Raw genomic sequence first — 13,064 nt, forward strand, 5'->3', positions numbered from 1 at the left:
AAGGGATAACAGTCCTCAAAGCTCAAGTAAGCATGATATGTAGGCAAACATGTCTAACTTAAGAAAACTAAAGACCAAAAAAATACAAAATAAAAAACTAGATTTATGAGAGAGTTAAGGGATAACAGTCCTCAAAGCTCAAGTAAGCATGATATGTGGGCACACATGTCTAATTTTGAAAACTAAAGACCAAAAAAATATAAAATAAAAAACTAGTTTTATGAGAGAGAAAGGGACATACCTAGGCCCTTTGATACCTAATTAACAATGAAAATAAATTTTAATCTAGTTTAATAATGGTGAAAAAAAAAGATGTACTAAACAATCAACATGAAAACAAAACTTAGAATAAAACAAAACAAAATAAAAATAGGGATGAGAAGAGATGGAGGATACTTAAGAGAGATCTCCCTATAGGGAAGAGAAAGTGACTCAAAGAGTTAGGAGAGAGAGCCGAAGAGGGTGAAAATGAGAGAAGAGAGGGCCTGATGCTCGAACGAGAGAAGTGAGGGGTTTTATCGTGGTGGATGCTTCAGCTAAAATAAATAAATAAATAAATAAATAAATTTGCCATAATAACCGTAAAATGTACGATTGCAATATTAGGTGCATTTTGGTAATTTGGTAATGTAAAAAATTGTTCGGCCATTTCTAACCCATTTGACACGGCTTGCTCGTTTGTGGTGGGGGCAACACGAACAAAATGGCCACTATGGTCGAGCCAAGCACGGCCCGGCCACTAGAACGATCGTGCATGATCCACGTGGGGCTGGATTGGACGGGGCCAGCATGAGCCATGCTAGTTTTTGCAGGGTTGACGCACGACGAAGGAATGACTGAGCATGGCTAATGGGTGTCTTAGGCCGGCCTGGCCTGGTAGGGCACGGCCTTGTCGTGTTTAGCCCAACAAATCTGGCCACAATGTGGCTGGACCAGATCTTTTTTAAATTCTTATTTATTTTATTATTTTTTATTCTTTTCGCAAAAAATGTTGGGCTTTTAGAAAAAGTAAAGGGAAAACCAAAATATAAATAATAGAAAAAACAAATCCTTGCAATTAAATGGTACTTATAACATAACATCCGGAACTACTTTACTGGAACAACTTGTGAAGGCTCACTATGTTCAGTTATTTTCCCCATCTCGTACAAGATGTAGTTTGGAGCCGCTTGTATGTTTGACCTTTGCGTGAATTTAGGGGAAAATTTTTAGGACCTATTTTTGTCGACAAGAGAATCGTTTAAACTAATAAGCGCATTTATGTAATTTTCGAAACCTGTGTTCCGGGTCTATATCCGACTCAACAAAATTAGGACCGTTCGGGTCCAAAAGCTGGACGCCGATCCGGTTATACCGGACTCTTACCCGACCCACCACTTGCCGAGGGCGTATATATATCCGAGGCGGGAGTCGGAGGGGGTGGGCCTCTTCGGAAGGGTGGCACGCTGAGGGAGGGAGCGAAGCTAGTCGGAGGAGAGTGCTCCGTTGGTTGATGTTCCCTTTTCTAATTTTCCTGTGGCGATCAGTCGGCATTTCTGATCAGTGCCGTTATCTGGAGTTCTCTTCTGTATACAATATTGATCAGTCGAAGTACTAGGATCCCCTAAATAGGGTTTCGCTGTTCCGAGGTAACGAAATTTTATGTTTAATGGTTCCGCTAAAGGCGGGGAAATGACGGGGTACGGTGAAGAGGAGCCGGAGAAGAAGCGGCGTGGACTGAATTCGGTGTCTGACATGGCCAAGAAGGAGCCTTCCCCGCCTTCCCCCGAGAATAAAGCCGTACGTCTGTTAGGATTCGCTAGTTTTCGTAGTTATTTTTGATTGATGATGCTTGTTTTATTCCCTTGGAATTTTTATATTTTGTCGAAATCATTTGAATGTGGGTTTTCAATGTTGTGGTTCACTTTTATGTTGTTTAATTTGAATTTGGTGAAGTTCATTTTCGTCGTTGACTAGTTGCAATATATATGCATAAGGGTTGCTTTTTAGCTGTTTCCTCCCTTTTGTTTACTTAGAGAAATTGTCATAATTTAGATATTAGCTTGCCTTTCTCTTGTGGTTTTGTTCTTTATTTATATTGTACGTTCAACAATTGGTCCATTAAACGTTTGATACCTCGTTGAATTTGCTATCCTTTTCACTTTTGTCCTTGGAATGAACTGAGAAATTGGTCTCGTAAAGAAGTCTGAGCTAGTGGGACGATAACTGAATAAGAATGAAATGAATTAGCATAATTTCGTCGATGATTTTTCTTTTTCCTTTTCTCTATCTTGTAAATAGTGCTTTCTATGATAAGTTGGCTATGTCACATGGGTGCGGGTACGGTACAGGTTTGGGTATGGTGGTACGGGTTCGGATATGACATTTTTAAAATTCGTGGGTATGGGTGTACAACAAATTTCTCAATTCTCAAAAATGATAAAATGAAAAAAGCAAAACATTAATAGTTCATACATGATACATGTAATCCCATAAGAAAAAAATCTACAAACAAGACATTTGTTTATCATAAGAACACTATGATTATTATCATTCTAGCTATTCCAAGTCAATACCCATCTCCTCCTGCTTTTCTTCCACTTCCTCAAGCACATTAGAAGATGATGATGGAATAGAAGGTTCAAGGAATCCTAAATTAACAGATTCAAGATCATTGTTTCCTTCTAAGTTAAAGTCCTCAACATTCACATTCTAATTTTTACTTTCTCCTTCCCTATAAGACAAAAAAAAAACTATAAGTCTATAATTATTACCGAAAAAAAAGAAGCATCCAAATCCATAAATCATATGCTTATTTCATATTTACCTATATTCTTCTTTGTTTCGTGAAAGAAGCCGAAGGTTAGAATGCACACAAATCCGATCTATTGTACGCTTGTTTGTGAGATTATTTCGTTTTATGTTGTGGATATGTGAATATGCACTCCAATTTCTTTCACCACATGAAAATGTAAAAGGTTGAACTAGCCACCCGAAAGGAAGATATTGAAGAATAGGATAAGCCTGTCCATAATCTACCAAGAAATAGTTAGATAAACATCTTTATCTACAATTGCACATGGATCTTCTCCAATTCTTGTAGAAAACCTTACAAACTCATTGTGAGCTTGCCGATTTTGATATGGATCTTTAAAAATCCTACTAAGACATATCAATATATTTTTTTATAATTCTGGATCTTTATGTGGTGTGGTTCTTCCAACACCTTATGAGAACCATTTTTTCTCATAATATTTAGGAATCAATGAGTGTGCCATGCATTGGAGAAAAGTGCTACCTTTATCCCATCGTGCAATCAATATTTTATGCACATGATCAGAACAAGCAGAATTTTCAAGTGCAATATTCTTTTTCTCATGCTTAAAAATGTCTCCTTGGATCTTTTTAATCATAGTTTCCCACATCTTATAAACACAATGCAGTATTGAAATATCACAATCTAGAATTCTCAACATTTCCCAAATAGGCTTTGTGAAAGCAAGAAAATAAGAGATGATGTCCCATCACTTGTCATCAATAATCAATCTTTTGATTGCTTGAGCTTTGTCATCATCATCAACGTGATAGAAATTCCACTCATCATTAGTCACCATACTGATCAGTGCACTTTTAACCTTTTTCATCCTTTTGACCACAACCATTAAAGATGCAAAATGTGTCTCTGCAACTCTTAACAACTTGAGATCAGAATGCTTGTTATAAATGAAAGTGTATATTGATGATTTACTATGGAATTTCTAATGCTCCTCACATCCCTTTCTAGGTCTTCAATCCATGAGCATAAATCATAAGCATGAAGATTTCTTGCTCTTTACTTGGTGGATTATATATACTCTTTAGAGCCAAATTTAGACTATGGACTATACAAAGAATCCATAAGATATGAGCGTAATCCTGTTCTCCACCAAGACCAGTTGCTCTGCATGCATTGTCTATAATTATCTGAACCTTATCTTTCCTCAGTTCTTCCATTAATTCCATGAACAATCCTTTCAAATGCTCAACACTTTTGTATTCGTGAGATACATATATCACTTTAAGAAGACTGTTAAGAAGATTGGTCTGTTTGCTGAAGTTGCAATAAAATTAATAAGAGGGCGCCTTTGTATATTTGTCTAGCCATCTGAGACAATAGGAACTCCATGTTGCTCCCAAGCAAACTTTTGATACTCTAACAATTTGTTCGGTCTTTTGTTGTTCTACTAGTATAGTGTGAAGCCTTTCAAGACTAGGGGGAACATGCCCAAACAAGTTATAATTTGCAAGAGATGTAACTAATCCCTCCAATAGGGATTCCTAGCTACATTAAATGGTATGCGGTTTGGATAGAAAAATTTCACCACTTCTAGAGCCAATTCTAGCTGCCCTTGTAAACCAAATGACTCCTTAATTGATTTCTGAGTCGTATCAGCCTTTCTTTTTTCAATCATCCTTAACACCATGACATAAAATTGGAGGAATGTCAATAAGACCAGATGATGCCATGCTTTTCTTCTTCTCATAGAGTTCTTATTTTTTCTTCAATTGATCCAAACTTGTACTCGTGATATCTTTACATACTTGAATTCCCTGCCCTTTGATTTTTAACAATGCGCTTTCATTCTTGTATATGATCCATTGAACTCTTTCACACACAAAAAAAAAAAAAAAAAAGGAACACAAAGATAGCATTTCCACCACCTCCCCTTTCTTTTCTACATGTGACCATAATGGTTGGTCTTTGTGTGTAGTAGATGTAGCTGATCTGCAACTTGAACTTGCAGTAGTTTGAGAGATTCCTTTTCCTTTGTGCAATATACTACATTAAAAATAATAAAAAGGTGCAAAAGAAAAAAAAAAAATAAACAGAAAGTTCAAGAATAAAAAGAATGAAAGTGAGCTGTTACAGAAAACTGCTCACTCCTCAAAGAACTGTTAAATTAAGTTCAGAATCGCAAGATTAATATTAACAATTGCTAAACATCAAAAACACAATTAGGCTTGCACCTATGCTTCAGTCACTAATCGGCAGCATCAGCTGTTCCACTAAACTGGTCACTGACTCACAGTCTGTCAATTCTCATAACTAAATGTCGATGAAGAGAAAAGATATGGCGGAAGTGCCCCATCAATCAAGCAATTAAAAAAGATTTTTTCCTTCCAAATCATATCTTGCTTGACTTCCTTCTAATATTGCAACGTCAACTTGAAAAATTGAAAGAAATTTAAAAAAAAACTGGCTGCCGATAGGTCAAACTGACCATAATGAAATTAAACCAAACAAAAGTGGCAACCAATAGATAAGCACTCAAGCAAAAGATCAAAACACCAAAAGTATTACAGATTTACAGTTCAATCTTCAACAGATCAAGGAAATGAAACCCTAAAATTGTAATAGCCAAGAGAAAAAAAAAAAGAAAACACTTACTTGGCCGCTGCCAGCTGCTGCCATCTGTGTGACACTGGTACGTCTGCAAAGCCCACGTGTACCCATACCAGTATGGCAGTATCGTTACGGCGGTTCAGCAATGGTACAGTTCTTCCTCCTTCTTCCATACCTTCATGATTAAATGGCCTGACGTCTCTTCCTTCTTCCTTATCTTCATACAAGTGGTTTACGGCAAAAATGGCATCTGTTTCTTATATTTATGTTACTTTTTTTGTTGATTTCATATATATAATTAATTTAAAATAAATAACTAATGCTGTACCAAGATTGGCGAAAACGCCGTACCCGTACCCACTTCCCCGTACCTATGTGACATGCTCACTAGATGTGGCTGTGCATCGCTGGATATCGTTGCTGCGGGTCATTGTAGGGAGGAGGAAGGCTGAAGAGGGAAGAGCGAAAGATCGACCGGGTCGAAGAACTCAACGAGCTTTCTAAGAGTCCTTTTTTTTTTTACAGTTTAGATCGGGTCTGACCCAGACCCGATCCAAACTGTACCCATTTGCCTCACCATACCCGTTTTAGCATATTAGCGTACCGGAGGGGGTTACATGCAGCAATCCCATGTATCCATGTGACGTAGTATGTAGGTTTGGGCCATAAGTTGCTAATAAAAAATTAGCAATTTTGTGCCAACTGTAAAGTACACGAATCCTCTATTACTGTTTTGCTTATGTGTACTTGTCTAATCCTTTTGCTTGTATTTTGTTATAGTTCTGTTTCTGTGTTTTTCCCCATCCATTGACCAGCCATTCACTGACACATAATATTCATGTAACTTAGACCTTCAATTGCTTGTTTTTGGCACCATGGACCGATTAGGCTTGATTTTGTCTGTTGATCACAAGATGCATGTTTGGACGTACAGGCTGATGCAATCGTACTTCAATATCAGAATCAAAGGCTTGTCCAGCAGTTAGAAGCACAAAAAAATGAGGTGCATGTTTTGGAGGCAAAGCTTAATGAGCTGAAAGCCAAACAAATTGCATATGATGAGGCATTGATCGGTGTCAATAAAAATTGGAATCTGGTTGGTCAATGAATAGTCCCAATCTTCTTTTGATGTTTCAATTTTTTTTTTTTTTCCTTTTCAGGGATCAAGTTTTCCTTGCTTATCTGTGGTTTGTTTCTTGTCTTGCTTTAGTTGGTTGATGACCTGATCCTGCTGGGCTTGCGAGCTGGAGACTATGAAAATGGTATTCAAAAATTGGAGCGGCTAGACAGTCCAACAGGTTTGGGAAGAAAAAGAAAAAAGAGGAAGGCTGACTTCATGCTTGAAGAGTTTTTTTTTTTTATAATAGTAACTATTTATCCTACTTAGGAGGTAACATGTTTTGGTTCCTTTCCTAGGTATACCCCTGTCATGCCCCTTGGAGGAGACATTCCTCTTCAGACTCCTAGAAGCAAATAGAGCAGAAAGACACATGGAGAATGGGACAACAAGCAATATTCAAATGAGCAGCATTGAAGAAGCTCTTGCCTCCAGGCGAGCATTAACTTTGAGCTTGATGAAGGGCCTGACACAGACTATTGATATCCAGCGGGTGAAAACAGAAAGACTAGCATCAAAGTTGCATGGAGGCCTTTCTGCTGAAGGCAGGAAATTGCTACACTTTGGCATTCTTTAAGTCTTGTCTGCTGCTAAGCTATTAGTCTCCTTTTTGTTACCTAAAGTGCGAGTGATTCATGAATATTTTGTTGTTGTTCATGTTTGAAGTTCCCACCACCTCCTTCTCCTCTGACTTGCAGATGCTGTCATTGAGCTGCAGAAGATTGAAAGTGCACTGACACTAGAGATAAAGAATCTACAGGAAGTTATTGATAACCTTAATATGAAGCATAAAGGTTTTCAAGAAGAAATAAAGACTTATCTTGAAAGTCATGCAGCAGATCAGTCTGAAATTAAACATTTGGCAGGTAATCTTTGATGTCACTGTGAAGAAATATCTAAAGCACACACTTCATTATGAATTTCTCATGGATGCTAAATATATGTTTTCTTGTCATTTTTAAACTATTTTATGGTATAAGATGAACTGGAAGAAAGCATGGCAGAACTTGAAGAAAGTAGGCGGAAGTTAGTGAATTTGAAGGTACAGAATGTGGCATGTGGAACACACATTCCCATTTTGAGCCCAATAAATGGGGTTCATTCCTTTGAAAAGCCTACTGACAGGACAAGGGGAATGCGTGAGTTAAAAGATTCACTTGATGAGGCTAAGGTACTAATGTCTTATGAATTGACTTTTTGTGCTTCTAAGGCATGCATCTGCAATTTGCTTTTGGACACCAAGTGCACAGGTGAACTTTTTTGATGTGATTCTGCACAGATTTTAGCAGCAAGACGCCTTTCAGAGCTTCAAGAGATATGTGAAGAAAATGCAATCCTGTCAAAACAATTAAAAACTCTTCAGGTTTGATCTTTGTGGTTTTTTCTTTCATTTAGGTTTGGGTCTGTTTTTGGAGCTCAATTATTACTAGTGGCTCATGCGTCATTTAACTTTTTGTTGTTAGAATGAAATGAAAGATGAGAAATATGTCATGTCTTCCCGACCTTATACTACATTAAATGAGCGGGTTCAGCATTTGAAGTCTGAATTGGAGAAGTATAGAGGATTAATTGATTCCTTGCAGGTGGACTTTGTTTTATTTTTTCATTCCAGCTCCATGTTTTTTGAATCTTCCTCGTGGTCTATATTCCATTAATTAATGAGGCTTTTTAACTTCAGGCTGAAAGGAATAATCTAAGTTGGAAGGAGAAGGAGCTGAATGCCAAGGCAGAAACAGCTGATGCTTCACGAGAAGCTCTCAGCAATGCTGAGTCCAGGATACAGGAGCTAGAGATTCAGCTGCAGAGGTGTATGACTGATAAAAATGATCTTGAATTGAAATTAGAAGAAGCTGGCGAGGATTCAGGTAAGGGTCAAACGTGTTTCACAGATAAGTTATTAAGCTAGTTATTATTGTACTTTCATTTATCTGCTATCACAGGAAGGAAGGATATAAAATCAGAGTTCAGTGTCATGGCTGAAGCCTTGGCTAAAGAGTTAGGGATAATGGAAGTGCAGCTGAATCGTTTTAAGGACATAGCATGTGAAGCCCTCTCTTTACGTGAAGAAGTTCGTTCTCTTAGAGAAAAAATTGATGAAAGAGTATGTACCATAATATTTCTGTTGTATTTGTGAAGTTTATTGAACTGTTTGCTTGCCATTGCTCTATCTATGCATATTTCCCTAAAGTGCCATCAAAGAAACAATTGACTGAATAGATTTTGTTGCTATTGGGTTTGGATACCTAAGGTAGGCTTTAAGACGTTCAATTTATTCAAATGTAATGCAACTCAAACGAAAATTTGGGTCTCTTACCAGAAGAGGTGCAATGAGGATAATATCAGATTGATTAGTACTTGCCTTTGAAGTCTTAACTTTCTTGTAAGCTGTAACTTTGAAGGAACATTGCTTTTCTAATGTTTTGTCATACTGTTTTTGGATGCCATCCACTTATATGCAGGGGCAATAAAGGAATCTAATGTTAACATTTCTTTTGCTTATTACATATTCCTCTAGAGCATAGCTAGTGATTCTTTGGTTTTCTAAGCAAACTTCCAAGTTGCTCGTATAGGATAAGCTACAACTACGTTGCATATATGCTTCATTTAATGTGTATTTGTGTCAAAATTGCACAATAAGATGTGCATGGAAGGAGCCCTTCTGTTGACAGAGACAGACAATTGCATTTTATCATTGGTTAGTGCCTCTTCAATTGATCATTGGTTAGTGCCTCTTCAATTTTAACAATATTTATTGTTAAGGCTTCTTATTGTAAAGGAATTAGTGTCAATGAATGTCAACTTTTCAAAACACATTTAGGAATTACTCTTTAATTGGGAATCCTTGATATGCTTAACCACATGCTTATCTGTACATTTGTGTCTGAACTCGGAAGATGCATGGACATATGGCCTTTTCCTTGTATGCAACTTGTGCTTACCATAAAATTTTGACTTTTAGTTTTTCTGCAGTTGAACTTTTTCTTTTAAATTTTGGTTGAGAAGAAAAAAAACTCTTTTCTTCGCATTTTGCTTCTACATTTTCTAATTCAAAAGTGAAAAGCCTGTCTGTTGTGTGGTGTCCAATAGCAGCTTGAAAATGCTTGACCGACTTGCATATATTTAGTAGGCTTTTTTGATAGATGTTGCTCCAGTTTGATACATATTTCTCATTCTTCTTAGCATTATTTGCATCATGCAGACGGGTGAATGCAAGACATTGTCCGACAAATGTGCAGCAAATGTGATAAAGATCAAGTCCCTCAAGACGTTGGTAATTCTGATGGCCTTTGATCATTTATTGTTCTCTTGTTCTAGTATATGAGCTTTGAATGGTTGATCACATCTAATTATGTGTAGTCCATGTTGTGGTTGAACTTTTCCTTTTTCTACCGCTGCTGATTGTCATTTTTGTTTTTGGATGATGGCTATTTTTCATCATTTCCAACTGATAAAATGTTCTGTAGATCGAGAGGTTAGAGAAGGAAAAACAAGAATTACAAATCTTTCTGGACATGTATGGTCAAGAATGCTTTGAAAAAAGGTACTGCTGAATATTGCTATTTTTTTTCTCTGGTTATTATTTTTGTTCTGAATCTATACATGTTGATGCAGGATGCAGCTTATTTCTGCTTTGATAATTTATACCTTCTTATGTGATGTTAGAATCATGTTGTGGGTTGACCTTCGTGTACAGGTAGACTTACAGGGATCTTCAAGTTTTCAGAAGTGACATTATAAGATTTTCCCTGTGAATATATGTTTTCCTGATCAAGCTTATGTAAACCAGGCCTCAATTTGAGAATACAAACACTTCAAGAGTCACACTCTTGAAGATACCAGCCACTCCAAGAAATCACGCAAGGAGAAACGTCAAACTGGAAGTGTAACACTTCTAATTAATCTCAAATAAAGAACAAAACCAGGCCTTAAAGCCCATACAAATCAAGGGACCCAAGTCCCTTATTTATAGAAGAAAGTAAAGAAGAAAGAGAAAAGGAGCTAGCTGTTGGGCAGCTCCAACGTCTAGATTTCTAGCCGTTGGGAGCAGCCAACAGCTAGTTTCCTTGATAAGAAAAAGAAATATAAAAAAGTTATACATAAAAATAAAAGGAACACATAAAGGCCTATGCATACATACTTGTATTCATATATACAAACCATACATCAAACTATTGGGAGTTTAAGATATATGACAATACATATAAAAACATGTATGCATACTTACATTAGAGCTAATCCTTAAATTCTAGCATCCCCTCTCAAACTTACAATGTGATCATCAAAAGTTTGCCAAGAAGAAATTGAAATTTTGTTGAAACAAGTGCCTTAGTGAAGAAATCTCCAAGTTGATATTATGAAGGAACGAAAGACATGCTAATTGTTCGTCTAAGATATTGTTCTCACACATAATGACAATCCATTTCAACATGGTTTGTTCTTTCACATAAAGTATGATTGCTAGCAATGTAGATGTCACTTTTGTTGTCACAGTAGAGCTTAGTGGCTTCAGTCAAGTCAATTCCATTGTCCTTCAATAAGCTCTTTAACCATACAATCTCTGTGGCGGTGGTAGCCATAGCACGATACTATGCTTCGGTTGAAGATAGAGAGATTTTATTTTGCTTTTTGCACCTCTAAGAGATGAGAAAATCACTTAGAAAAACACAAAAATTGGTAGTGGAATGCCTATTATTAGGATCTCTACCCCAATCAGCATCAGTATAGGCAATCATATTCAAATTTGATGAGGATGATAGTTATAGTGTGTTTGGCATATCGAACAATCCTCAACGCAGCTCCCATTTGTACAAAATTAGTCCTTTATTGAAATTGACTTATGACATGTACAACATGAGATACGTCTGGCCTTATGATGGATAGATATGTGAGAGCTCCAACCAATTGACGAAAGAGTGTGAGATGTTCTACAATTTCTCCATCATCAATCTTCATTCTTTATGCCTAAAGCTTCAAAGTTGTCAACCACCTTGTCATCAGTGATTCCAAATTTGCTTATGATATTATTGACAGACTTCATTTGTGAGAGTAAGTATCCTCTTCTACTATAGGCTACTTCAATACCAAGGAAATAAGTTAAATTACCCAAATCAGTAATTTCAAATTCATTGTTAGGAAATCCTTTACCTGCATAATTCTTTTGGCATCATTACCTGTGATAATCATATCATCTACATATAAAAGCAACACAATTATACCTATAGCAGTATTTCTGCAAATATAGCAGTATCAGAATAGCATGATTCAAAACCTTATTTGAACATAACATCACTAAACCTATCAAACCAAGCTTTTGGAGTTTGTTTCAAACCATATAATGTCTTTCTAAGATGAAGAACTTTATCTTCAGGTAAATCAAGCCCAGAGGGTGAGTCCATGTGAGTGGTAATTTAAAAAAGCATTCTTGACATCCATTTGATATATGGACCATTGCTTGATGGCAGCAACCGCCATTAGAGTTCTGACAGATGTCATTCTAGCAACAGGAGCAAAGGTCTCCTCATAGTTATGTCATATTCTTGGGCATACCCCTTGCCAACTAATCGAGCTTTATACCTTTTAAGTGACCCATCACTTTTAGTCTTAACTTTATATACCCATCTACATCCTATTGTCTTTTTTTCTATAGGAAGATAAACAATGTCCCAAGTTTTATTGTTTTCAAGGGATTTAAATTCATTGTTCATAGCCTCAATCCAATGACTTCAAAATAGGATGAGGGTTCATCAAAGGAGTGAATAGCTAACAAACAAGCCGTATGTTTTAGGGAAACAGACTCGTAGGAGACAAACTTTTGAGGTGGATTATGACTTCTTTGAGATCTCCTAAGAATAGGTTGAAACTCTTGGGTGTTTTTTTGAGTCCTCCTATAAATTATAACTTATCTTGAAGGTCTATTATCAAAAGGAGTTTTATCAATCTCATTCAAAGTATCATCACATGAAGAATGCAAAACATCATCATCATCATCTTTTATCCATAAGAAATAATAGTCATCTTCATGCTTGGGTTCATTTGCATTAAAGTCATTTTCTTCTTCTAAAATATCACATTTCTTGAAACACATATTTTATCTTTTCAATGTTATAGCATCTATAACCTTTTTGAGTTTCTGAATAACCAATAAAGACACATCTAATAGCCTTTTGTCATTTTTGTCATTTAGAATGTAATATTTGTAACCAAAGACTTTAAGTCACTTGTAAATTGGTTGTACATCAAAAGTTTTTTGGAAAGGTGAAATGTTTTCTAAAATCTTAGAAGGCATTCTATTAATCAAATAAAGGAATGTCAAAATGGCTTCCACCCAAAAATTTTTAGGAATGTTTTTTGATATAAGAGCTCTTGGTGTTTCAAAAATATGTCTATGTTTTCTTTCGGCAACTATATTTTTCTGGAGGGTTTTGGGACAAGACTTTTGATGTATAATTTTTTTTTTCCTTTAGAAATTCTTCAAATTCATTGGAAATGAATTCTTCCCTAGAATCACTTCTAAAAATTTTTAGATTGGCATCAAATTCTGTTTTAATCATATTGTAAAAGTTTTTGAAATTCATAAAAAATAAA

General features: G+C 36.2%; 1 protein-coding gene across 1 annotated transcript in view; it reads left to right on the top strand.

The window, feature by feature from the left end:
• The first annotated feature begins 1,427 nt into the window (after window positions 1-1,427).
• LOC116262577 (E3 ubiquitin-protein ligase BRE1-like 2) overlaps window positions 1,428-13,064 on the top strand; it is a 29,514-nt gene continuing 17,877 nt past the window's right edge. Inside the window, exons 1-12 of the mRNA XM_031642056.1 lie at window positions 1,428-1,779; window positions 6,297-6,458; window positions 6,573-6,660; window positions 6,779-7,024; window positions 7,178-7,345; window positions 7,460-7,650; window positions 7,759-7,842; window positions 7,943-8,062; window positions 8,158-8,344; window positions 8,420-8,580; window positions 9,679-9,750; window positions 9,944-10,020. Of these exons, the coding sequence (XP_031497916.1) occupies window positions 1,642-1,779; window positions 6,297-6,458; window positions 6,573-6,660; window positions 6,779-7,024; window positions 7,178-7,345; window positions 7,460-7,650; window positions 7,759-7,842; window positions 7,943-8,062; window positions 8,158-8,344; window positions 8,420-8,580; window positions 9,679-9,750; window positions 9,944-10,020 (1,694 nt within the window). The 5' untranslated portion in view covers window positions 1,428-1,641. The remainder of the gene's footprint in view (window positions 1,780-6,296; window positions 6,459-6,572; window positions 6,661-6,778; window positions 7,025-7,177; window positions 7,346-7,459; window positions 7,651-7,758; window positions 7,843-7,942; window positions 8,063-8,157; window positions 8,345-8,419; window positions 8,581-9,678; window positions 9,751-9,943; window positions 10,021-13,064) is intronic.

This window comes from Nymphaea colorata, chromosome 10 (assembly GCF_008831285.2).
Source record: "Nymphaea colorata isolate Beijing-Zhang1983 chromosome 10, ASM883128v2, whole genome shotgun sequence".
NCBI classification, from domain to species: domain Eukaryota; kingdom Viridiplantae; phylum Streptophyta; class Magnoliopsida; order Nymphaeales; family Nymphaeaceae; genus Nymphaea; species Nymphaea colorata.